The 25,813-nt window shown below is 52.0% G+C and overlaps 1 protein-coding gene across 15 annotated transcripts in view; it reads left to right on the plus strand.

The window, feature by feature from the left end:
* Positions 1-3,604: 3,604 nt before the first annotated feature.
* The window catches only part of CELF4 (CUGBP Elav-like family member 4), a 309,871-nt gene continuing 287,662 nt past the window's right edge, over positions 3,605-25,813 (plus strand). For 14 of the 15 annotated variants that reach the window (XM_081562379.1, XM_081562380.1, XM_081562391.1 and 11 more), the window contains exon 1: positions 3,605-3,890. In XM_081562379.1, coding sequence (XP_081418505.1) covers positions 3,605-3,890 — 286 coding nt within the window. The remainder of the gene's footprint in view (positions 3,891-25,813) is intronic. The other variant, XM_081562392.1, reaches the window with a different exon arrangement.

Raw genomic sequence — 25,813 nt, forward strand, 5'->3', positions numbered from 1 at the left:
CGATCAAGGACAAGGAGGCCAAAGCACTGACCGAACCACGTTCTTTACTCTCTTCTCAGGAGCCCTTTATGTTCTGAGACACCTGTCTGTGTCATGGTAACCCTATCTCTTGACTGTGGCTGAGAGGAGGGAGCTGAAGAGATCCTCACTGCGTCTTTAAGAGATCCTGCCTTGGCAGAAGCTGCTCCTGGCCCAGGAAGCTGGGGGGAGGTGCGGTGTTTCACCGCACACCTGCCCTGGAGCTAAAAGTTGAAGAATGTGCAAGAGAAGACAGCCCAGATCCAAAATAAGCCATCCTCAGATGGGCAAGAGGGGAGAGTCAGGAACCTTCCCTAGGGAAGAAGAGGCTCTTCATAGCTTCAGGTCCAGGGTCCGGATGTGGAGAGGAACCACGGTGCAGGGGGGGATGTGCAGAAAGGCACCAAGCAAGGAATCTTTGCAGGCCTCTGAAATAACCAGATGTTCCCTTTCAGTAACAACACCATGCATGCCCCAACTCACTCCTGCCCAGGGGCTGCTTTTATTTATGTATTGGCTATTATTATTAATAATAAAATATGAATAATGAAATGCCTGTGAATGACTCATTTGAATCTGGAGGGAAGGGGTTGAGGTGGGGTCAGAAAGAAGTGGACCGTGAACCTCAGTCCCCTCTTCTGTGCAGACCCCTCTTTCCCCAGCCCCCCTCAACTCACTTTCTTTACTTCCCCTGGTCCTCACTTCACTTTGGCGGGTGGGGGAGGCAGGGAGAAAAAGAGGCTTCAAGAAGAAATCACTCTCCTAAACTCCCCTTTTATGGCAGAAAATGCATTCCACTCTGTTGTGCAATTCTGGGAGTTAAGTATCAGTGCCACAGGATAATGCTGGAAGTGATGTTTTGAACAAAGTTATTGGCCTCTGCTGATGTGTCCTGTAGGAAAGGAGAGAGGGAGGTCTTAGCCCAGTGGGTGTACACACACACACACACACACACACACACACACACACACTCGCAGAGTATAGATACAAACAGGGTCTAAGTACATAACCACACTGCATCCACACAAGCACCCATAATCCTGACAGACATATGCACCCATCTCCCGGAAACCAGCTCAAGCCCTCCGTGTGGCTACCAAGGACACCGGGCTTTATTAGAGCACTTCATGGGCACACCAAGCTCGGAGCCACATGGCAGGGAAGCTCTCCGTGTGAGTTTCTGTTGCATTCCTTCAACTTGGGCGTTTTTTAGACCATCAGATAGCACTGGATAATGTAAGCCCTGAACCGAGTTATGAACTCACTCTACTTACACAGGATTCCATCAAGCAAAGGCAGGAGTGTCTTAAAATGAAAGGATGAAGTTCCACAATTCTCAGAACTGTACTTGCTGTTAGGGTTGGGCCCCGGATCGTCAGGGAGAGGTGTCCCGGCTGGACTCCGGGCCGGGGCAGCAAACCTCGGGCCTCCTTCGGCGCTGGAGAGAGCTTGGCGGCGTCGTCGCTGTAACAAACGGGCTGGGTCTCGATTTTCAGGCAGCTAGGGTCTCATTTCTTTAACTAAATTTTAAACACATCGTCTTGTAACATCACGTAAGCAGAGGGCAAGGAGAGAGAAACCCAAAACACCGGAAAGGGGCCGACGGGGACCAGTCCAGGGTCACACCATCAGCTCTGCCCGGCAACCCGCGAAGGAGCGGGCGCGTTATCTTAATTTGTCCGGTTTCTGAAGCCGAGAAGAGGCTGTCCCGGAAACGCCAATGTAGGGGAACATGGGGCGCAGGTAAATATCATTAAAAAGGAAAATCTGCTCTCCCAAATCAAGTTCACTACCAGCCTTGGCCCCCAGAGGCGGGGCTGCTGGAACCCAGCTCCCGCGCCAGCCACTCCCTCTGCCGCGCAGCCGACGTCCCGGCCGCCGCGGGCCCGATGGGGAACCCAGCGGAGTCCGGGCTGGGCGGCCGGACCCTCGGCCCTCTCCTGCAGACGGGCCGCCCAGCCTCGCACTTCTGGAGCGGGAAGTGCTGCAAACGAAGCCCGAGGGGGGCAGCGCACGCAGCGGGTGTCTGAGTCCGGCCGTAGCCCGGAGAGCGACTCGGGGACTTTATTTCTTTTGATGGTGGATTTGCAAAAGAATAATAATTTTTTTTTTTTTCAATTTGAACCAGTAAAGCAGACAAGGGCAAAATCAAGCCAGTCCCTCGTGCTGGCTCACCGGCCACCGCGCCCAGAAGCTGCCTGCTTCCCCGCCGGGCGAGCGGCCGACGCGCCCGGCTCCTACCTTCCTCCCGCCAGCCGCCTGCCGGTGCAGCCGCCGCGCTTCGGGGCGGGGAGGCCGTCCCGGACGGAAATACCCACCTCCAGCCTTCGCGGGCGGGCTGGGACGAGGGTCGGGCCCCGAATCTCTACTCCCCGGCCCCCCGGCGCGGCCCGACCGCTCCCCAGACCCGTCCTCCCCAGGTAGCTCCAGTGGCGGTAGACAGTTTTGCGGGAGGGCGAAGATTTGGGGTTGCTCTGGCAGGTTGGGGATGCGAGGAGGGAAAAAGCAGAGAAAGACAGAGAGCGCGCGCGCGCGAGAGAGAGCTCTTGTCTATAGATTTATCCACATAATATATATTTATGTAGCTTTTTTTTTCTCTCGACACTGATCAATGCGCACTCGGATCGCTGGGCGGATTTCCTCCAAGCCGGCTCGCTTTTCGAGTCTAAATAAATAAATAAAGGGAACCAGATGGGAGGAAAAGAAGCGCCCATTCTACCTTCGCCGCCGCCCCGCCCGCCATCCCAGCCTTTGCTTCGCCCGCCTGGCGCCCTAATAGAGCGCAGCTCGGTGGATAACGCCCCCCTACATACCCACGAGAAAATGAAAATCAATGCTTTTTTTTTTTAAGAAAAGACAAAAAGTTGCACCTGCTGCTATGAACAAAAAGAACCCCCAAAATGCAAAAGAGGAGACCAGCAGCCCCGTTCCTAACTGGCACCCGCTCCCCGCGGCCGCCGGGCCCGGAATCTCAGCGCCTCCCGAAGAGCCATGCGCCTGGCGCTATTTATAGCCGGGGGCCGTCTCGGACTGTACCACCGCCGCTCGCCGGGGCCGCCGACGGGGGAGGCGCGGGGGGCCGGCGCCGCCCCACGCCGCCCGGCTCCCAGCCGCCGCCCGCGGCGCTGGGCCCCCCCCACCCACGCCAGCCGCATCTCACCCTCTCCGGGCCCCGCGCCCCCCTCTGCCGCGCTCGCGCACTCGCCGCCCCCACCCCTGGTCTGACTGCGAACTTGAACCGGTCCAGCCTGTTTAAACGGAAAGGACAGAGATCCTGTCTGTTCAATGTAAAAAAAAAAAAAAAAAAAAATCAGATCAGACCGAAAGAGAGAGAGAGAGAAAGAGAGAGAGAGAAGAGAGGGAGGGAGAGAGGGGGGAGAGGAGAGAGAGCGCGAGCACGAGCGAGAGAAGAGAGGAGAAAGAGAGAGAGAGCAGAGAGCGAGCGCATAGCGAGGTGTAGAGCAACCGAGGGGGAGAGAACCCGAGTGTGTGTGTGCGTGTGCGTGTGTGAGCGCGAGCGAGCTTGCGAGGGAGAGGAGCGAGAGAGTGCGAGCGAGAAAGAATAAAAGGAAAGAAGATTTTCTCTATGTATATAAAGATGGCCACGTTAGCAAACGGACAGGCTGACAACGCGAGCCTCAGTACCAGCGGGCTCGGCAGCAGCCCGGGCAGCGCTGGGCACATGAACGGATTAAGCCACAGCCCGGGGAACCCGTCGACCATTCCCATGAAGGACCACGATGCCATCAAGCTGTTCATTGGGCAGATCCCCCGCAACCTGGACGAGAAGGACCTCAAGCCCCTCTTCGAGGAGTTCGGCAAGATCTACGAGCTGACGGTTCTGAAGGACAGGTTCACAGGCATGCACAAAGGTGAGTGCACCTTTCCCTCCCAACTTTGCCGGGGAGAAGGAGCGGGCGGGCGGGCCGGGCGGCCGGTGACTAGCGAGCGAGCGAGCGGGAGACGGCGCGAGAGGGAGCCTCGGGCGGACGCCGAGGAGGGAGGCGCTCGGGCAGTGGAGACCGGGACTGGGGTGCATGAGGGAGCTGTTCGCCGGGGCAAGGCTGGATTTTGGGCAAGAAGCTGATAGACGAGGTGTCGTGAGGAGAGAAGCGGGAGCAGAAGAAGAGAAAGAGAGAGAGGATCGAGAGAAATCGGGGCTTGGCGTTTTGGGTCCAGCGACTTGAAAGATTGGGATGGGGACGGCTGCGCCGGCCGAGCCCGGGACGCTGAGCGGACTGGCGGGTTCTCCAGCCGGCCGGGGACCAAGGGTGCTGTCCATCGCCGTGGTGCTGAAAATGCTAACAGGAGATGGTCTTCTCCTTCTCTGCTCCGGGCCAGAGTAGCAGGGAGCGCAGCCGTCTAAAAAGAAGAGAGGTGACAAATTCAAAGAGATATTTTTATTTCGCTGTCAATTTGACAGTAAACTCTCCCTGTCGAGCCGTGTGCCTGTATAATCCGGTTGTGGTTTGAGTGGTGGAGGAGGGGGTGGGGGTTGGTTGTTTGAAGAAAAGAGGGACAAAACCTAAGGCAAGAAATAGCAAGGAACCAGCCATCCCCTGGGTAGAGTGGGGGGTCAGGGACGCCTGAATGATCCCCTCCTCAAGAAAGCAGGCAGGGCTTCGGGAAAAAAATGTGTGCGTGAAAGATAGGCATTTTGGAGGGTGTATCCTAAATTATCCCAAACTCACCGTGCAGAGGTTTATAGTACATTATTTCTCTCCCTTGAAGCAATCATTGCTAGTGAGTGCTTGGAGGAGGGGGAATCAGAATGATCAAAGAATTAAAACCCAGCAACTTTTTAGGAAAGTGGTCATGGGAATTGTCTGCAGCCTGCCTGTTTTCTCCCTGTTTTATTATCTTTAAGGCAGAGCCCCAAACGTGTTCAGTTGTAGAACGTGTGTGGGTGGCTGGTGGGTGACGAAATTAGCCCAGTGCTTGCTCCCTAACAGTAATGTATAGGATGTGCAGCGGGAATTAATCGGGGCTGGAGCTGTGTGGGCAAGTTAAATGCTTTCTGAGAGAGATTGATCGTCAGGCAGAGAGGGAGCACCGGGCTAAGGAAGTTGTAAGGGATGTGTATGGACATTCCATTTTTAATAAACAGTAGTGGGGAGAGCTGCTGAAGATGCTGTGTTAGAGCTGGTGGTTTTAAAGATGAAAACACACACACGCACACCCACCCACACGCAGAGAACGGCCTCATCCTTGGCCACAAATGGGCTATGAACAGAGCTGATCCTCCGGCACATTAGGTGCAGAGTGCGGAGCTGTCTGGTTCTCTGAGCAGCAGTGGTTTTCACTATCACAACCTCCCTCCTTCTCCAGCCCTCCCTTCATCCGAATACTAAGCAGAGCTCCAAACTCTTCATAGTTGGAGTCCCAGAGAGCAGTTTTTATTGGCTTTAGCATCTTCCAGCTTGCCTGCTGAGGAGTAAATCTTAAAGTTAATGGCATGTTGAGTAGCACAAAAACACAGAATGGAAATATACTGGGTTTGTTGGGGTGGGGTGAGGGTGGGGGCTGTAATGGAAGGAGAAACCAACCTTTATTCAATATGGAGAAAATGTCTGTCTGTTCAGAAGAGAAACTGGAAAGGTGGATTGGGGAGGCAGTCTTTGAAATAATATTTGTTTCCCCTTTTATCACCCTCCCTCTCAAGACAACCATATCTCTGTAGTTTTTCCCTTTCCAATCAAGCTCCCTAGAAGCTAATCAAGGTTTGTATCAAACCTTTGTCATTTTAATATGTCCCCAGATTTTAAAATAGCAATAATGAAAATTAAAAAGCAGAGGTATGGAAATACTTTGCCTATCTTAATGATAGGTTCGTGTGGGGATTTGAGATTTTAAAGTTTAAAAAAAATCAGAATCCACTAGAGGCAAAAAGACAGTTGTGAAGAACTGAGCTTCCTATGAGATCTGGGTTGGAGCACTTTCTTTGCTTCTTTATTTTAAATGAAGATAATCTTAAACAATATTCCTTGATTTTTTGTCAAGACCCCCCACTGGTATCATCACTCTGTTTCTGATGGTTTGGGGGGCTCCCTTGTATTATAGTAAAGACATAGAATTATCATTATTTGCATCATGAAGGCAGAGAAGGTTAAGATATAGTGGTATCATATGTAACACATCATATATATATATATATATATATATATATATATATATACACACACACACACACACACACACATACACATATCTGGCCAGAAATCCTAGGACAAACAAAACTTCATTTTCTAAATATTTCCTCCCCTAAACTGGCTCAGTCAGGGGCAAGCAGGCCCTTTGGCTCTGGGTGCCTCATTGTCGAAGCTCACCCTTCAGAGCCTGAGCATATATTTTTCCCTATGAAACTTCCTGCCTCTCCATCCTTTGGATTTTTATAGGCAAGGTTGGGCCACAATGTCTCTAACAGTGCCTGGAAGCTCCAAGAGAGCTGAATAAATGAGACAGTTTCCAAGGGCTGGTTTATTCAGTCCTAGAAGAGTTTGAACTCCTCCTTCAGTGATACAGCCTGATTTATTAGCTAATCCTGATAAAATAAGCCTCCGGCCACCTTAAAAAATTACTCGCTTGCCATTGGTGATTAATTACTGTTAAGTCAAAAAGCATGATGAGGCTTGAAGAATGAGGGTTGCATTTGGCTTCTAGATTTCCCCCAACTCTGAATTATAACATGAGGCTAGGGATAGAAGCGTGCCTTTGTTAAGCCTGGTTTCAGGGTATATTTGTGGCTTTTTCTTTCCCCTGCTTGAATTTCTAACTTCTAATGAATCAGCCTGGGATAAAATTGAGAGACATGATAGGATACTGGCCTCCAGTGTGGATGGAATAAGTATATTATTGGTTAAGAGAAGAAGAAAAAAATAAGTAAAAATTAAATTAAGTGCATGAGATTTCAGGTGGGTATCCATTTGTTGGCCACCTGCCATCTTTGGTAACTAAAGAAGGAAAGAGTTCTAAGGGTTAATGGAATACCTGCCATGCGTAGAGTGAACCTTAAAAGGCAATTACTCCAGTCAAATTGGGAGTCTGGAGGAGGGAGTAGGTGGGTGTTGTGGAGCAAACTCAGCCGTATCAGAGAAAGGCGGTTGGGCTGGGGAGGCAGCAAATAGCAGTTGTGGACTGGGGTGATTACTGTAAAGGTAAATTCACCCTCTGGAGACCAGAAAGCAAATGGGCAAAGGGAGATCTGGGTGCCAGGCAGAGAGAGAAAGAAAGAAAAAAAGCCCAGAACAATTTGAAGAAACAACACCTAGGGAAGACAATCCAGTTTAATGCACTCTCCCAGCCAACTCAGAGTCTCCTTTTCTCCCCCGTTAGAAGCACTTTGAGAAAGATTGTTTTTCCAGGCTCCAAAGAGAAAGACATTGTGCTATTGATTAAAGAAGAGAGAGGTAAACTCCCGGGGTAACAGCAAAAGTGAGCTGAGGACCAATGTTGCCTCATCCTGTAGAAATTTTCTCCTTTGGAGGAAGAAACAGATCACCCACTAGTCTAATTCTTCCCCTCTCTCACTTTTTATTTATTTCTCTTTTTTTCCTTGTGTTTCCTGGAGAAGAGAGGCAGGACTGAAAATACATATGCACATTTAGTCATGACTGTTAACACACACACATGCAGTTAGTGGATCACACATGAACAAGCCACAATCCATTCATAACTTTGGTCTTGTCTAGCAGGATAGGAGGCAGCAAAGACTGAGTTACTGGGAGACATAAAGACTAGTGCTCTCTGGATAGCCATATTATAATGCATTATCTTTGAAGTCATTTAAGTCCAATTTAAGTGGTATTTAGTATAATATTTATGAATTAATGTAATCTAAACATAGGGCTGTCCCCAAAGGTTTAAACGGCCTTTACTACTGATGTGTGCTTGTTCCCAGAGCCTGCAATGCATTTTAATCTAAACAGCCAAGTCCTCATCACAGTCCCTCTTGTTAACCAGTCAGAACAGATCTGTGGCCTGGATAACCCTTCTGCATTGAGATTTTCCTCAACTGCATGGAGGAAAATATACTCTACTAGCAGCCCCAGGGGCTGCCAATCTGGGAGCCACAGCTTCAGGGACTTCAGCCCCTCATACTTCCATACTGCATCCAAAGGGAGGGTAGGGACAGACTAATGGAACCTTCTGTGAATTGAGCTCCGGAGAGTATATCATTTTGAAATATACTCATCGTCAGATTCACAACCTCTCATTTCCATGGTATCTGAGTAGGAAATTCCTCAAGCCCCTTGATTTGGAGTGCAACTGGGAGAAAGGGAAAGGGCAAGGGTTATGATTATGATAGGGTGATTTGTGACCAGCTTCATAAAATTATGTCTCATAGTTTCGTGTAAGATATAACAAAATGATTGAGTTTCCACTGTTTGACTTTTGCTGAGAGAGCTGGTTGTTGTTTTTTTCCCAAGGTAGGTGAATTAAAGCCAGTGAGGTTCTATCTGATTTCTGTTTTCAAATGAGTCTAAGAGACAGGAAAGCCAAAGTATCAGCATGGTCATCAGCTCAATTAAGATGAACTTAAAAAAAAACACTTTGGAAAAATAAAAATTCTGTTCTGTCCAGGGAAAGACACTGGCAGAGTGGCTGGACACACACATCTAGCTTTTAAAAGAAAGATTTGCCTTGTGAGAAAGAGATGAAAAATGAGAACGCTGTAATTAAAAAAAGAAGAAAAACATTTTAAAAAATAAGTTTCACTAAAGAAAATTAGCAATAGTAATCATTGCAAAGGTAAAATAAATCTAAACCACAGCCCCTGTTTTAAAAACCTCCAAATTCCAGATGTTGATAAGTATTCTATTTAGGAGTAAAGAAAAAAACTATTGGGAAATGATTAGTTTACTTAAGATGCTGGTGGTTATTTGCTGGTTGTGCATCATTTCATTTATCAGTCTTACTGAGAATCAACACACGTGTGTGCACACACACACACGCACACACAGAAATAAATTAATCTGCACATGTGCACGTATATGCATCCATGTGCAAGCATGACTAAGCGCATCCCACACACATGGGAACCAGGGCTGGCCTAGATTTTACTGCAATTCAACAGGGAGATGTTAACACTCTTCCCCCCCGCCCCACTCAGCTTTAATGGGAATTCTAGATTGGGTTGAAAGAACCCCCTTGGCATACTTTCACTCTCTCCACCTGCTCCAGTTGGCTGATGTTTGTGGCTTCTCAAACAAAAAACCAAAATAAAACAAAAAGAAAAGCTTTTCTTGAATGAAATCATAGCTTGAAAACAACCCAAAGGAAAACAATTACAAAAATGCGTGCCACAGATATGCAAAACGTCCCCTCCGTTCTGTGTATTGTAAAGTTTTCAGAGTGCTTTCAAGGAGCTTATTTTCAGGGGGGCATTCCTAATACCCAGCGATCTCAGCAGACTCCAGTGACTGGAGCAAAGGCCATCACTGTCATCATTATCATCATCATTCTCGTTATTGTAATTTATAGACCAGGATGGGAGAGGGGTTTCTGAGTGAGGCCTGAGGAGATATCCAAGACACCACCTCTTTGGTTGAGAAAACAGCTGGGCTCACTTGCCCTTGATGGATTTGGGAAAAACACTGCACAACTCATGCCTTTCACGTCACCGGAAGGTGGTCAGTTTCCAAACTGACCTAGGAGGGATCCCACTGGAGAAGATCTGGAACGAGTACTCTGTAGAGGAAAGGAAGAGGCAATAGAAATTAAGTTCCAACATCATAGGCAGAAAAGAGGAAAACTGAAAATTGGGAGGCCCAAATGCCAGGCAGTAGCTGGGAGCACTGGTTTACAGTGGCTGAAACTGCAGCAGCTTCTGAACTTGGAAGGGAAATCCCATGTGACATGCTGAGAGAAGAGCTGGAGGGTGTGAAAACCTGTGTGTGTCTCTGGGTACCGGAGGGCTGGGGGAGGGAAGTTGCTGCAGCCTGCGTGGGTGTTGGTGTAAATGTGAGTGAGTGAGTGTGTGTGTGTGTGTGCGCGTGCGCGTGCAGGGAAGACACGACGAATTCAAGTGACATGGAGATGATGTTAAGGATAGTTTCATCTTGCAAGGCTGTATGTGTGGTCAGGGAGATGGTTGATGGAGAAAAGAGAATAACGCTGTCCTTTTGATTATGTGCATGCTCCACCTCAGAACTTGTGGCTTGGATCTGTCAATGATCTAAGTTCCAGTGTGGAGGTGTGCTCTTGTTCATTGGCCTGATATCCCCACCCAAGTGTCCAGGTCGGGGAGAGGTTTCATCTCCCCTCACTCATTGCTCTTCAAAGGTTTGCCCACTTCTGCTCACCTACTGACTCGTTTTAGAAATGACCTTCCATCCAATATCTGAGTGGCTAACCACAGAGCCCAGCTCTCTGCAGGGATCACCCCCTCCACCGACTGCATTCTTTACCCCACCTGCTGCCCCTTGGCATCCCAGTCCTACTTTCCTCTTGTAGTGTTCTCTCTCTCTCTCTCTCTCTCTCACACACACACACACACACACACACACACACACACAGGACTTGGCCATGTGAGTCGAGCTAGGCCCTGGCAAGCAGAGGGCTGCATTTAACCTGAATGCATGCGGAGGTGGCAGGGATCTGGTGGCCCACCTTTTGGGCTCTCTGCAAAGAAAACAGGTTCACTTCCTTTACTTTCACCTTTTCTGCAGCCCTTCAAATACACATATCTTCAAGAATCACAGAAAGCATCTAATCCTGCCCAAATAGCCTAGGTGAGGGGAACAGAGCCCCCAGCTCAGTTGAGGCCCTTTTATCATCTTCCATCTCCCTCCCCCCCCCCCCACCTTGCTGCTTAAAATGCCCTCAGAAATCCCACAGTGGGCCTGGAGAGAAAGATCCATGTTCCACCTGGCAACATGAGGGTGTGGTTAAAAATGTCAGGGCGAAAGGACAATGATGGGGTAGAAATAGTGACAGAGGAATTTCCAGAGTTGATGCGCTTGTCCTAAGGGCTTCCTCCATCTCCACTCATCCGATCTCCAATGGCCCCGGGATGGGTATAAAGCCCAAGCCACAGCTCTGCCCACAGAAACCAACAAAGCAGGCAGGTGGGTAGCCCCAGGGCGATTGCCCTCCTTTCCGAGTCCCTCAGGGAGCAGAGGCAGATGCGCTCAGGACCGTGCACTCGCGCGGGGCTGCTCCCCTCTCGCGCTCCACCTCTGGTTTCCCTTATCCTCCTTGTATCTCCCCGCCAGCATGAGCCGACTGACACTCAAACCAAGCGATTCCCAGCAGCTCAGCACAGAACAAATCCTACGTGGCTATCTGCAAGATGTAAATAAACTGGTGCCCTCGCTGAGACAGACAGTGCTGCTTCTGTGAGGATGGAACAGACAAAAATATTGATCAAAGCTCGGAGGGGGGAAAAATTGATAATGAGCTGGCCTCCAACAAGAGTTTAATTGACGGAGACTTCTGAAGGCCGGCTCGGGACAGCACATAAACTGACCGCAATGTTACTTTAGTGCAATACACTCCGCTTTAATTAATTATCACCTTTGTTAAGAGCGGCTCCAGATCAAAGGTTTCTGATTACTTAACAGATCTTGCTATAACAAACCCTCCTTGCATGAGGCTATCCCACTGCTCGAGGTGAGGCAAGCGACCTTCCTTCTCATTTCCTTTCCTCTGAGCTGTTGCTTCTTCCTCTTTGTTAAAGACAAACACATCTTACTGCATAGCCGCTCTGTCCTAGGGTGGGGATGGAGAGGGGTGTTGCCCACCGATGGCTGGGACCGCCAATACGCAGCTGTTTCTAAAATTACACCACTGGGACTTGGTTCATCTTCAGATCTATCTGGCTGAAACGGGGAGTGTCAATAGAATAAGAACAGACTTCATGGAAATGCAAAAGAAAAGAAAAAATGTGTGTGTATGTGTGTGTGAGTGTTTGTGTGTGGGGGCATGTGCATAAGCGACTATGTGCGCATCCACATAAATATTACGGGATCGATACATTTCACATCCGCTGCCCACACCTCTTAACTTCTCCCTCCTGTCTCTTGAGCACCTGTGCTACTGTCATATTTCACTCTGAGAAATGCTCACAGCCAAAGCATGCATAGATGATGCTATATCGAACCAAGCCATTGTTTGGATTCGGTGGTGGAATCTGGGTGCCCATTGAAGGATGGTCCTTGCCTGGAATAGCTGGTGCCTGAAGAGTCCACTTCTCAAGGTATGACAGGAGCCTCACTCTCCAGAGTCCCCCAAACCTACAAACTGACAGGTGACTTACTTGAAAGCAACCTTTGGAGTCGTTCTAGGCAGATTTGAATGCCATACATGGCTGTTTGTTCATTATTCTAATTTAATGATGCAGTCACACCTAATTAATCCATGTCTGGTTTATTCATACACTATGTCTGAGGATCCAAAAGATCTCTCTAGCTAGCTGGCTTCCTTTTACAGGGGCAAGAGAGGGGGCTCCCCCGACAAGTGAGTGTGTCTGGGTCCAAACAGGAATGGATCACTGTAGACAGATTCGATGGAGGCACTGTCCCTGACACACTGTCCACCCACGTAGGAATGACAGCAGTTACAGAGATGACAGCAGTCACGGAGAGACTAGCGATGAGATCTGTGTGCCTCTGTGCACACACACGTGGGCACACAAAACGTGCATTCTACCAGGGCAACCTTCTAGTAGGCAATGGGCCACACTCCCAGTGTGTATGGAACATCAAGGCCTTATGGAGTGTCAAGCATTCCTATGATTGGGAATTTCCGTGCAGAAGGCTGGGAGGCTGAGCTGAGTCAAATCCCCTCTCTGGCCTGAAGCAAGCCAGATGCATTGCCGCCACTGCATAGATTCAGAGACCGAGGCTGGGAGCAGCGGGGCCCCAAAGTCCAGTTTTCAGCATGGCCCTCAGGGAACCTCCTCGTGGCTGCTTCTGGCCAGACTGGTCCCAGTGAGCGCTGCCTCTTGCCTGGCAGGTACAATGAGAGAACGAGGCATCAACCTAATAATATCCTTATAAAGCCAAGCCTCCTGCGCTAGTCCTAGGAGACAAGAGGCATCCAAAGATCAAACACTACATCACAGTGTATTTGTAGGCACTCTCTGATTCTGCTACCTCCCTATAATGCTCTAATTGACTATTTGATCAGCTCTAAAAGGGCTGGTGTTCAAGTCAGACACACACACATCCACACACACACTCACACACGCATGTCCACACACACATACACTCACCACACGAGCACACACCTGCAGGCTCCCTCTGGCACATGGCACCGTACCCACACCAGCTCACCCAACAAGGGTAGATTTGCACAGGAGATGCTTGAAGGTGAGTGAAATCACACACCTAAGATTGTACATGCCCTTCCAGTAATGGGCTTATCAATACCTCTTGAAGAAATGTGACAGCCAGCCCAGAGTGATTCAGTTGTGTGGACAAAGGTCAGCATATAGATATCCATTATTAATAATATCAATATCTTGGTTGACCAATATAACCAGAAACTGTATCATGTCACTGCTGATGGGCGAGGCTGGGAGGACTCCGCGGCAAAAGCAGGAAATTAGGCCCATGTAAAATTAATCATATTGACTGGTTCTAAGAATATACGGAGAGGCGAAGACATCGAGAGCATTTGCCGTGGTGGGAAAGGGGGACCTTGCTCCCAGAGGCTCCATGGTCTTGAACCCTTGGAAAGAGCCCAGGGAGATGGAGGTGTCCCTGGGTGACCGGCGAGAACACTTTCCTTCATCCAGCCTCTGCTTTCCAGCGGGGTGAGGTGGAGGAGAGGTGTTCTCTGAACAGGAAAAGAAAGAAATAGGATCCCCTCACCATTATCCACCTAACATATCCATATCTTTCTGTCAAATCGATACTTGGCTTGGTTTGGTCTCACTGGATGGAGCACAGCAAGCATCCTTGAGCCTGCTGGGTGAAGAGGTCCATCTCTGAGGGGCGGTGTGAGCCTGGAGGAGCATCGCCAGGTACACGGGGCGGACGCTGGCCCCCAGGGGATGTCAGTGTGCACCCTTTGCAGCTTAGGGGGTCCCAGGAAGAAAGACACCCAATCCAATCAATCTTGTGACTGGCTTCTTGAGACCAGAGGAGCCAGAGGCTTAAGGTCTTGTTTCACCAGCATTGCCAGTGGGGTTGGAGTGGTCTGGACTGTAGAAGGCCCCTGCTCACTGAGGCTCACCTCCAGGCACAGTGAGCAGGAAGAAAAGGGAAGGCCGTGAGTCCCTGGCCTTGGAATCCTTCCTGCCGGAGCCCAGGTCATGCCATGCGTGGTCTTCCTTGGCCGTCCTGGGCAGCTCCGGGTCAGATGTTCACAGGAAGGAGTGGACAGTGGCTGGGGGCTTGGCAGAGAGAGAACAGAGCTGACAATTCGGCTCTTTTCTCTGTTACCAGAGCCTGTGGAGGTGGCTGGAAGGGAGACTGCCTTAGAGGCCAGGTCCCCGAGTGGGGTGACCGTGGATAACAGGAAAAGAGCTGCGCAGGTGCAGGGGAGATGCCTTTGATGAGGAGGAAGGAGAGGAAGTGGTTCGGGTGGCTGGCATGGGAGCACTTGGGCTCTCCCCCTCCTGGCCTCAGGCACACTCAGAGTCCGGCCAGGTGCTTACACCCGGTCCCTGGGATCAAGGGTTTTGGCCAGTCTCTGCTCACTTCCCCTGGGGCTAACGGCCTTGCCTCGCTAGCCTAGGCTACCTTGGACAGTTCTCAGATCTCCACCTTGCTCACCACTCCCCTTCCTGCCCAGATTAGGCACTAGGTGTGGCTGCAGAGGTGTTGGGGGCAGACAGGTCCTAGTGCCCAAGGGCACCCCCCCCACCGCCCGGCTCACAAAGCCTCACCACCTCCTGGGCCTCAAGGCCTCAGTCGAAGAAGAGCCCAAAGGCCAGAAGCTGGGCCTCTCCTGTGGACTATCCCTACTTTGGGGAGGGGCCCCCAAGCTGAGCTTGTGGGAGGGCTCCCCACTGCTCCAGCAGTCACCTGCCCTCTTCCAACTCTCAAGCTGGGCCGCTGAAGCCCTGAAGCTGGCCCCTGACACGGGCTCCTGCCGCAGTCCTGGCTCAGCTCCCGTACCCCACTCCTTACCCCTACAGGACGAGGAAGGCTTGCCTTTTATGTGGGGGAGCCCCGTGCAGAAGTGGACTGCATGGGACCCTGAGCCTACGCCTGAGGGCACTAGTCAAACAGCACCGACGTGAAATAAGAGGAGAATCAGAAAATCCAGAAAGTGCTGTAGTTCTGTATGCATGTGTGTTTTGTTTCGTTCCAAACATGGATAATTTGTGTATGGTTTAGTATAGGTTTTATTCTTCATTCCATATACTGGGACACCAGAATCTTTTCCATACTTTGGGGTCTGATGTGAGTCCAGCTATGAATTGTTATATCTCTCAGCTTCCGCAAATGTCCCCCAGAAGACACACAGGCACACTCGACCGTGTTCCTGACAATCCAGGCCCGGCTGCAGGACCAACTCGTGAGGGATCATTCGGTTCACCCACCCCCGAGGTCCAGCCGAGACCCCAGGGCGCGAACCGAAGTCCCACCATTGAGCTAGAGGCGTGGAGCAGGAGAGCCACCGCTGGCTTCTTGCCAAGCCTCATTTTCTCTTGCAGTTTTTAAAATTCTTTTTCGGGAAAACCAAGACCTCCTCTTTGCTCTCATCTTGATGATTTCAATAAGTAAATTATTAGATTTGTTTGAGAGTCAATTCTGTTGTTGATTGTGTTGGGCAGCTTTGAAAGTCCACTGGAATGAGGAGCAGAGGGTGAGGCCTGGGGCTGGAAGGGCCGGAGCAGGCCCCCAGAGAGAGGAGTGCAGCAGAGATGACCAGGCAGTGTCTCCACGGGGAAAGCATGCCCGGAGGTGGCAGGGAGCGGCCACTCCGCAGACCAGGTCACAGCGGCAGACGGCTGGACCAGGGGAGCAGGGGAGAGATGGGATCAGGGGCCTGGGTGGCGACCATGGAGCTGAGCAGGGGGCGGCCAGACTCCGGCTTTCATCTGAGCGAGACCCCTATCCGTGACTCACACTGTCTCCAAAGCCTTGGTGAGTTTCTCCTGAGTTTCTCAAGTTTCTCAGCCAAACAGTAACTCTTGAGTGTTCTGACCTGGGTCAGCGGAGCTGGGCTGGTCTGCAACAGAGGCCCCGCAGCCGGGAGGAGAGGGTCCCCTAAGGCTGGCAGAGGATCCTGCTGGGGCAGGAACAGGGGCATGGACCGGCTCCAGTCGGCTGCTAGTATGACAACCCCAGACCAGTGCCAAGAGGAGTGTGGGGTCACACTCCCAACCTTGGGGCCCGGCGCAGCCTTCTGCAAAGCAGAGAGCAACTGCGGCATTCCAGTGGGGGAGCCACGCCATGCCCCACACCAGGAAGAACCTGAGATGATGGAGCAGAAGCAGGGCTCCCTCGAGGAGGCAGATTCACATGTGACTCAGGTGTCTGGAGGGTCAAGTTCTCTCCCCAGAAGGTGAGGCTCCCCCGTCACCACCATGAAATAACTGGTTGGGTTAGGAAGCAGCAGACCTACAAATAGAGAAGACTACCCAATGTGGGTGTCCTGCATGGGGACCAAAAGAAGCCCTCCACAGGGGAGAAATCAGATGGGGATACCAGCCTCCTGCCCAGAGGGCTCGGGCCAGGCTCCCAGATAGAGAGGGTGGGGACAGCCAGGCTGGGATGCTGCGGGAACAAGACCGAGTCGGGCGGGGAGGTCGGCTCGCCGACGACCTGCTTGTTTTGTTTCGTTTTGTTCCATTATCTTTCGGTTTTGTCCCACTGCAGTGAAGTCTCATTCTCAGGCTGGTGGATAAAGGACTGTTTCACTTTGAATAAATCTGGACCCACCACCAGCCCGGCTGAGGGAGAAGAGATGGGGGCAAGGGTAGGTGGAGGGGGGGCGGGTTGCAGATACGTGTGAGGGAGCTGGGGACATACACAGGACCTGCAAAGACAGGGCTCACCTGCTCTGGGGCTGCAGTGTCCTTCAGCTGTCCCAACAGCAGCCCACTTGGGCTGAGAAATTACTCATGGAATATTTCCACCCATGCCCATGCTCCCTGTCACCCAGGCAGGCGTCCAGACTGTCCCCCACAGGCGTACTCAGCTGAACGCCCCGAGTGGTGAACTGGGGGTTCCAGAGGTGAGAGTCCCTGGCCCCCCGCCCTTTGTCTGCGGGGGACCCCCAGCTCAGGAGTGGCTCCAGGCAGCCAGGCAGTGGGAGGAAGCCAAGGACAACGTTTCCTGGGGGGACGCTGGTCTTGTGGCCGGAGGAGTCTTGGCAGACTCCAGGAGGAGCCACTCCCAGAGTGGACAGCATACCCAGGCAAGGGCACCAGGCTCCCCGAGCAACCCATATACTGCAGAGGAGCAATCGGGGCGCCTCCTCCCTCTCTGGGAGAGAAACCCAGCCCAGAGGAGCAGGAAGAGACGAGGTGACCCTTAGGGCTCCAAAGGCGGGTATGTTTGTGACCCACTCTTCAGGGGAGGGAGACTCCTCTTTCAGGCCTTCCACAGAGCTTGGCCCTGGCATCATCCCAACCCCTGGGGCTTCTCGGAGAGGAGCAGAACTGGGCTCTGCCAGGGAGCTAGAGTAACTGCACACGGCTGGCTGCTCCGTGTAGGACGTGGAGGTCAGTGACACGGTCTTCCAGTGCCCTCCCAGGTCACAGTCACCCAGCCTCCTCTGCATTCCCCCGAGCCCCTCCAAGGGACAAGCCCCAAGCCCCAGGCTCTCAGGGGACAACAGTCCCCAACCCAAATGACCTCCCTTTAATGTCCCTTCCAAGTCCTGCCCCTTGCTGATCTGACAAATCAAACCGGGCAGATGCACCCCTAGGGGCTAATGGACCTTAATGCTTCACCATCACTGGTGACATGTGCCTCGTTCAGGGACCTTTGAGAGCCCAAGATGTAACCCTAAGAAACATCCCTAAGGGGGGAATTTCCGGCACAGGCCAGGGCAGAGAGAGACACCGTGGGGCCGGGAGGCCGCTGGCTGCTCCCGGGCATGGACCAGCCTGGCTTAAAACTGCGTGGCCGGGACATAGATGTGGGCCTCCCCGCCCCCACACCGCAGGACCCGAGGAAGCAGGCAGCGGAGGGGCCGAGACCCTGCCTGTCTCCCGGCAGGGCCTGCGCACCCAGGAGGCTGCCAAGCCAGAGGTCTAATCAAATATTAAACACAGTCAGTAAACTTAAACCAGCGCCGTATCTGGAGCACCAAGTCCCTCCCAGAGAGCAGCCCAGCTCCAGCCCGGCGACGCTGCCAGCTCAGCTTTGCCTGGGTGCAGGGCTGGGGGCTTCTGGGCCCAGGCCCTGCTGTGGGCCTGGGGGGAGACCCACAGAGACCATGGCAGGGAGGGAGGCTCATGGCTTTTCTCCTCCATTCTATTATTCATTTCCTCTGATTTTTATCTAATCTCTCCTGATTGTCCTGGTGAAACTTAATAGACAAAGTGAATTTTTATTACATCATCAATATAATCTCCAGCTAATCAGCAGACTCGGGGGCCACGGCAAGCCCTATAGCTCCTCATCTGGCCTCATAAATAGTAGGAATAATCACTGCCAAGTTGGCTTCCTCCACCTCCTCCCAAGAGGCCCTCTCCCCAGACCTATTCTTGGGGTTTCTGCCTTCCCATGGACCCCCGCCCAGTGGGCCATGTTGCCGGTCGATGGAGATGTCTTCCCCGTTTGTATTTTTAGTTTTCACCATCCCAGCTTCAGCTGTTAAAATCACAAATCTGGGGCTGGTGTTTTGAATGCCGAAATAGCCTAATGTCGACTGATTCTGATTCTACTTTCCTCTGTGCTAGGAATGTGATATGTCATAAGGTATTATATAATCCGATGGATCACAGTATGTACTCTAAATCACATTATATACCAAATTAAGTCCTATATCTTACCATTTACTGTACCTATATAACCTATGTGCCAAAGGTGTTTGGTCATTTAAAGTCAGACCTTGCACCTTATAGACTGTATCATGGGTGTTAGATTATATATTTCATTTACATTTTACTATGCCTTCCATTTATATAGCATTTTAATCTGTAAAGTGCTTTCTTGTCTATTACCTCTTTCATCCCTCTTGCAATCAGGTACAGTTGATACCTTTTTTATAAAGAAAAATGAAAAAGGGATCATGAAGGAAAATTACAACCTGGTCAAATCCTGCCAGGGTTCAGCAGAGCGGCTCAGACTCAGAACGGGTGCTGGTGAGCCAGGGAAGGGGCCTGGGAAAACCAGAGGGGGCAGAGACCTGGCTGCTGGCCAAGCAGGCGGATTCCTGGGGCTTGGCCTTCTGGGCAGCCGCTGGCCGAAGGGCAGCAATGATTTAAGGAGTAGCCGTTTGGTTTGTTTGTTTCCCTACCAACCTGTGCAAAGTTAAATGTGCAACTGAGTGCATCTCCTTGGGAGACTGAGTCTGTTGAGTAACTCCAGGGTATCTGCTCCCCTGCTCTTGGGGCCACACCACTCTGCTCTGGGGTGGTTTGGATTTGGGAAAACCAGCAAGCATCACTTAGAGTCAAATCCTATAGGTAAGGTAGGTGACACAGCTATTGAATCTGGCCTTGGCAACCCACACCATCGGCTCTTTGAGGGAAGGGGGAATCTGCTCCTTACAGGCAGATCAGAGCCAACTCAATGAGTGACCAGCCTCGATTCCTTCATGATTCCTCTGAAGGGTGGAATTGGCCACTGGCCACCTGCTCTGATTCTGTGCAAAAGGCTGCTTCTTTGAATCTGTCCAGTAGATGGTCTGTGTGCTTTGGGGGCCTTGAGAAATCTCCTTTGCTTTGGGCCTGACAGTGCAAGGGAGCCTGGATCCTCTGAGGGGCCCCTGGGAGCAGAGTGTTTAGAGCCCTGGACACTGCCCGCTGCAGAAGTGGCCAGTGCACCAAACATGGAGCCGGACACCTGGTCCTCACCCTGCCTGAATGCCTGGCTCAGAGCTCTCTCCTCTCTAGAATCACAGCAGTGACCTCTGCTCACCCCACCTCTTAGGGTCATTGTGAGGTTGGAAGGAGCTGAGAGGAGGGAAAGCAAGGTGTAAACATTAAAATCTCCAGGGTCAATGTCATGTCTTCAGTGCCAGCACCCACGTCAGACCACAGGGAGCTTTGAAAGTCCTGCTCCCTCAGAAACAGGGTGCTCGTGCTGACCTCAGGGTCCAAGGATGGACGGAAGGGACTATTGACAAAGGACCTACTACATGGCACACACATAGGATTTTTGCTTATTTTACCTCATCCAATCCTCGTGACAAAACTGTGACTGAGATGTCACGGTGCCCCTTTGAATGCCAAGGGAACGGAAGCTCGGGGAGCAGCAACTCGACGGAGCTTACACGCTACGGAGACACAGAGCCAGGATTTGCAACCAAATCTGTCATATTCTCAAGCCCACCTCATTTCCATGACTGCAGCTCCCTTTATGGAAGTAAATAAAAAAATCATCTCTCCCATCGCCGTCACTTTACAGATGGGGATGCTGAAGCCCTGTGACATTACAGGCTAACGTTTTCTTAAATCATTCCACACCGTTTTTCACAGAGGCTCTGAAAACACGTGCACACACACAAGTACACATTCACATTACAGACACACAGAGGTAACTCACACAAACACACCCTCTTCCAGATACACATATACACAGACACACACATATATAGACACACAAAGAAATATACACTCACAGACGTACATAGGAACACACTCAAATATGGATCCCCTGGAGAAGGGAATAGCAACCACTCCAGTATTCTCGCCTGGAAAATCCCACTGACAGAGGTGCCTGGCGGGCTACAGTCCATGGGGTCACAAAGAGTCGGACATGACTGAGTGATGGAGTGCAGAGTACACACACCCCAAAATACAGATACAACAACATACATAAATACATTTCTCAGATGCACATATAGAAACACACTGAGACACACATAGACACATGCACACATAGAGGTATCCACACAGACATGGATGCGTGCACTCACATGGAAGCACACTCTCGAAAACACCAGACCTCAACAAGGCTTAATTAACAGACACAGTTTAGCCCCATACCTCTCGAGCAGGAGAATTAAAGCCAGCTGGTTTAGAGAAAGAGCTGACCCAGGCCCAGCTCTCAGGCAGGGAGGGGGCCCACTGACCCCTCAGCTCACCTCTCAGCCTTAGGCCAAAGGCCAAAAGTCCTCCACCAGCGCCTGTGTGCCCAGGAGCCTCGCAAAAGTCTAGGCTAAATCCTCATTAGAATCAACAAACTCACAGAAGTCATTTGCTGAGAACACTCCCTCTGCCATTGCCCTTCTGTGTCCACCTGCAGGAGCCCAGCCAAGCTTCCATTCATCTGACCAAAACCAAGAAAGGTCCTGGAGAAGTTTGGAGCAGACCTTCCAAGGGCCCCCCCTCCCCCTCTGCCCCCCAGCCCCATACATCTGCCCTGGACTGGTCTAGTGTAGCTAAAGCCAGGCCTGTGAGCAAAGAGGCGCCTCTAGGAAACAGAGATTGGAAGGGACGAGACGACAGGTCTAGGTTGCAGGCGGTCTGTCCTGGAGGCCAGCATTCAGGCTGCCCCTTCTGTGGCTCCGAGCGATGTGGGAGGGTGTCTTCCCACAACGAGCCCTCTGCTATCCAGCCAGGCCTGCTCCTGGCCTGCGGGGCTCTCGTGGGTCTGTGGAACCACACTTGTTCCAGGCTTGGCAGACGAAGTGGCCCTATGCATCCATATTAAGAGAACACACACACACACATGCCATAGAGTAAAGGGTTAGCAATGACAAGGATCTCGTCAGAGAATGGGAAACTTATGGTTTTTCTCAAGTATAAAATCCTGAGGAGTTCTCTAAATGTTCAGCACCTGGAGGATGAACAAAGCATATGGAAACTGAGACTTTGCCAGAATAATGGGGTGGGGCTTCTCTTCCATGAAAAGACTTGGGTTGGACCTGCTGGACAGGAGATGCTGTGGGCTGCCCTGGGAGGCCGTGTGTGTGTGTGTGTGTGTGTGTGTGTGTGTTGCCCCATTCCATGTGACCGTAACATGCTGACGGGCTGAGAGGGGTGAAACTCCGTGGGCAGCTCTGGGGACCGTGGAGACGGCTATGAACGGCCGCGGTGTGGCCAGTTGCTGGCGTGCAGTATGTCTGTTGGAGGAGTGCCACGTGGATGCGTGTTGTCTCCTTGTGTTTGGCATTGCTGTGTCCTGTGTGCATGTAACCCATGTACTGATGTTGTGTGGGTCGTGTGTGTGTGTGTGTGTGTGTGTGTCAGGTGTAGAGAGCTGTGGTCTCTGCCCTGGCTCTGGAAAGGGAAGGAAGAGAGCAGCGAGGGCTCTCGCTTGTTCCTGCGTAGCCACAAAGCTCCCCCATCCTGGGACTTGTGCCCAGGAGGCCCCCCTTTCTCTCAGCCTAAGGGGATCTCGTGCCTGGAGCACCTCAGCTCCCCTCCTGAGGCTCTGGGTGTGAGCAGAGCCCTGGAATCTGGAGCCCTTCTCTGGAGCCGCTGTGAGAACAGGGTGTGTATGTGTGTCTGTGTGTGTGTGTGTATGTGTAAATACGTGCATGCACACCACCTCCATGTAAGCACACTGCAGTCTCAGCTAGGGAGGCCCAGGCCAGGAGCCACGTGGATGTGCATGCTCAGATGTGCTGAGTGGATGAGAGCATATAGGGGCTGTAACGGGCCTGGGTGGGCCAGTCTGTAAGTGACAGATTATAAGTCCAGGGCTTGAGTTTCTACTAAGTGCATGTGATAAACAGCAGAAAAGGTGGGTCTAACTCCCTGGCTGGGCACTCCTGCAGTTCTCTGCCAGTGTGCGTCGGGGAGGTCTCTGTGGGGCCTCTGGCCAGGTTATGCGGGACGAGTGAGGAGGTCAGGGGGGAGGCAGGGTCCCCACACGAGTGGTGTGGGCAGCCTGAGGCAGTGGAACGCTAAGGGAAACTGTCCTCCCGAGACCTCACTGCTTTCGCGGCTGCACGGCTGGGCCATCTGTGGCGTTTTTCTCACATTCTGCCCACAGCTTCCCCAGGTACAGCCCTGAGCACCCAGCTCTTCCTGGAGACAGCCAAAAGTGTGGGGCTGTGTGTGTGTGTGTGTGTGTGTGCGTGTGTGTGTGTGCTTGTGTGTGAGAGAAACAGAGAGGGAGCTGGGGTGGAGTGGGGTCGCAGCTATGCAAGGAGACAGGGCCCCCTCCCCCGTGCCTCCATCTGGGTGGGAGCAGATGGCACTCAGACCCCACCAGCAAGGCCAGAGGCAGCGCTGAGAAGGAAGGAAGCAGTGAGTCCTGAGGGAAGGACAGCACGCAGGAGGCCAGTCTGGGGCTCCCCGGAAGTGCTCCCGGCTGAAATCCCCTCTGTCCTCCCCGATCATCCTTCTGTTGGCGCACCCAGAGCCCCTGAACCCTGCCCACACGTCTAGCTGCAGGGGCCCGGTTCTTTCACCTCATCTCTGGGCCGCTTGGGGCGGATCCAGCTCCTGGGGTGCAGGCAGGAAGGGCAGGCTCTCCCTAAGCCCAGCCCCGGCATGAACTCACTTTGCTCCGAGTCCAGGCAGGAAGGAGGAAGGCTGTCCTTCCTGCCGCCATGGGCTCTGAGGTCTTGGGCTCATCTGGAGGGAACTGCCACACTGGACTCTAAGGGCACAGCCCTCTGCTCACACCCAGGGTCGTCACCTGGCTTTTCCTGCAACATCAGCAGCAGGTGGCCCCCGGGCACGCAGACCCCTTAGATGAGCCTGTCTTGTCTTCCCACAGCCGAGGCCAGACCTCGACCCTGCCCTGCCTTTCCTAGGTCACCTGTATCCAAATTCCCTGGAAATCTGATGAGAAATGAGCATCCTGGCCTCCGCCCCAGACCTTGGAATTCCCTGAAAATGGGACAGACACTCTGCAGCTGGAGGACAGCTTGGGGTTCTCCAAGGCCTGGTCCCAGAGCTGCCTTATGGTGACCCCCAGCCCCGTGATCAGTGCCCAGCCCAGACGGTCGCTCCCTCCTGCCTCAAAGCTGGACACCCCCAGCGTCCCCTGACGTCCTGTGCTTGGCCTCATAGCCCCAGGGCACAGCCTTCTTCCCCAGGGAGACGACCTCCCCACAGCCAGGACCATGTGCTTGGACATAAAGCCCCTCAGACTGCCGCATGACTGCCAGAGCCCCGTGACTTCCCCACCAGTTACAAAAAAGGGCCCCTACCTCACACTGTCACATTTTCCCTTCACACACTCACACACATGGGTGCACACACAGATCCACTCATCCAGACATAGGTGCACACAGGTGTACTGACACAGAGAGACACACACGTAGACACACACAGACACACACAGACACAGATACAGAGACACACACATATACATGCAGATACTCAGAGACACACAAATAGACACACACAGACACACAGACACACAGATACAGAGACACACAGACACACAGATACAGAGACACACACATATACATGCAGATACTCAGAGACACACACATAGACACACAGATATACAGAGACACACACATAGACAGATACACACACATAGACACACAGAGACACACACGTAGACACACAGACACACACAGACACAGAGACACACAGACACACAGATACAGAGACACACACATATACACGCAGATACTCAGAGACACACACATAGACACACAGATACACAGAGACACACACATAGACAGATACACACACATAGACACACAGACACACAGAGACACACAGATACACACAGACACACACATATGCACGCATATACTCAGATACACACACATGGACACACAGATACACAGAGACACACACATGGACACACAGACACACAGATACACACACATAGACACACAGATACACACAGACGCACACGTGGGTGACACTGTTCTGTTCCCAAATCTCTGAAGTCAGTCATGGCTGTGCTCAGAGCCTCCCCTGGCTTTCCAGGCCCCCTGAGATCCCGTTCAGAGAAGGTGGAGGTTCCGGAGGTGGCCAGGGGCTGTGAGACAGGCAGTCCTGAGGTCACACCCCAGCTGTTCCATCAACAAGGTAGTCACTTTACTTCCTGGGCCAACCTCAGTTTCCTCTTCCAGCAAATGGGAACCTATAAACTGTCTAAATGGGTTTATTTTGAGTATGAAATGCGGTAATCTAAGCAAAGCGTTTGGCACAGTGCCTGGAACACAGTAAGCCTGAGATGAATTGTAGCTGTATAACAAGCGAAAAAGAAAAAGAAGGGATGGAATTCGCAGCCCGGATGCTCGCCTCTGGCCTCGCTGCCCTTGTGCTTCCTGGGAGATCAGCTCCAGCTCTGCACCCCGCCCTGTGACCCTCTTCCCTCCGTCCCACCCCCAGCCCAAAGGCTGGCCCTCTGCAGAGACGGCTGAGCAGCATCATCCAGGAATGCCGGCTCCCTCAGCAGCAGCGCAAACCTCCACCCAGGGCCTCTGATCTACTGCTCCAGCCCCCAGCCAGTGCACGTCCATTGGGTCCATCCGGGCTCTGCTTCCCCCGTGAGCTCCTGACAGACTCCCCTGCAAGCCTTGGCCAGACACACCTCAAGCACAGATCCATGGTGACCGCCTTCACTCACCTGAAGTCCCCCTGGCCCTGGAACAGGCCAGTAGCTTTTTTTAATATTAAGTTTACTATAAATGTTTCCCATTGTGAGCAACACTCATAGAAAAAATTAACGCAATGCGGACGGAGAAGAAGAAAAGGCGCCCACGGGTGCATTTCCCAAAGATGCTCCTGTGAATGTCACGGTGATTTTCCTTAGGTCTGACTGACAGTTCCGCTCGGAAGTTACACACACCGAGC

The sequence above is a fragment of the Giraffa tippelskirchi genome, chromosome 14 (assembly GCF_054371585.1).
Source record: "Giraffa tippelskirchi isolate mGirTip1 chromosome 14, T2T-mGirTip1v1.2.pri, whole genome shotgun sequence".
Classification (NCBI taxonomy): domain Eukaryota; kingdom Metazoa; phylum Chordata; class Mammalia; order Artiodactyla; family Giraffidae; genus Giraffa; species Giraffa tippelskirchi.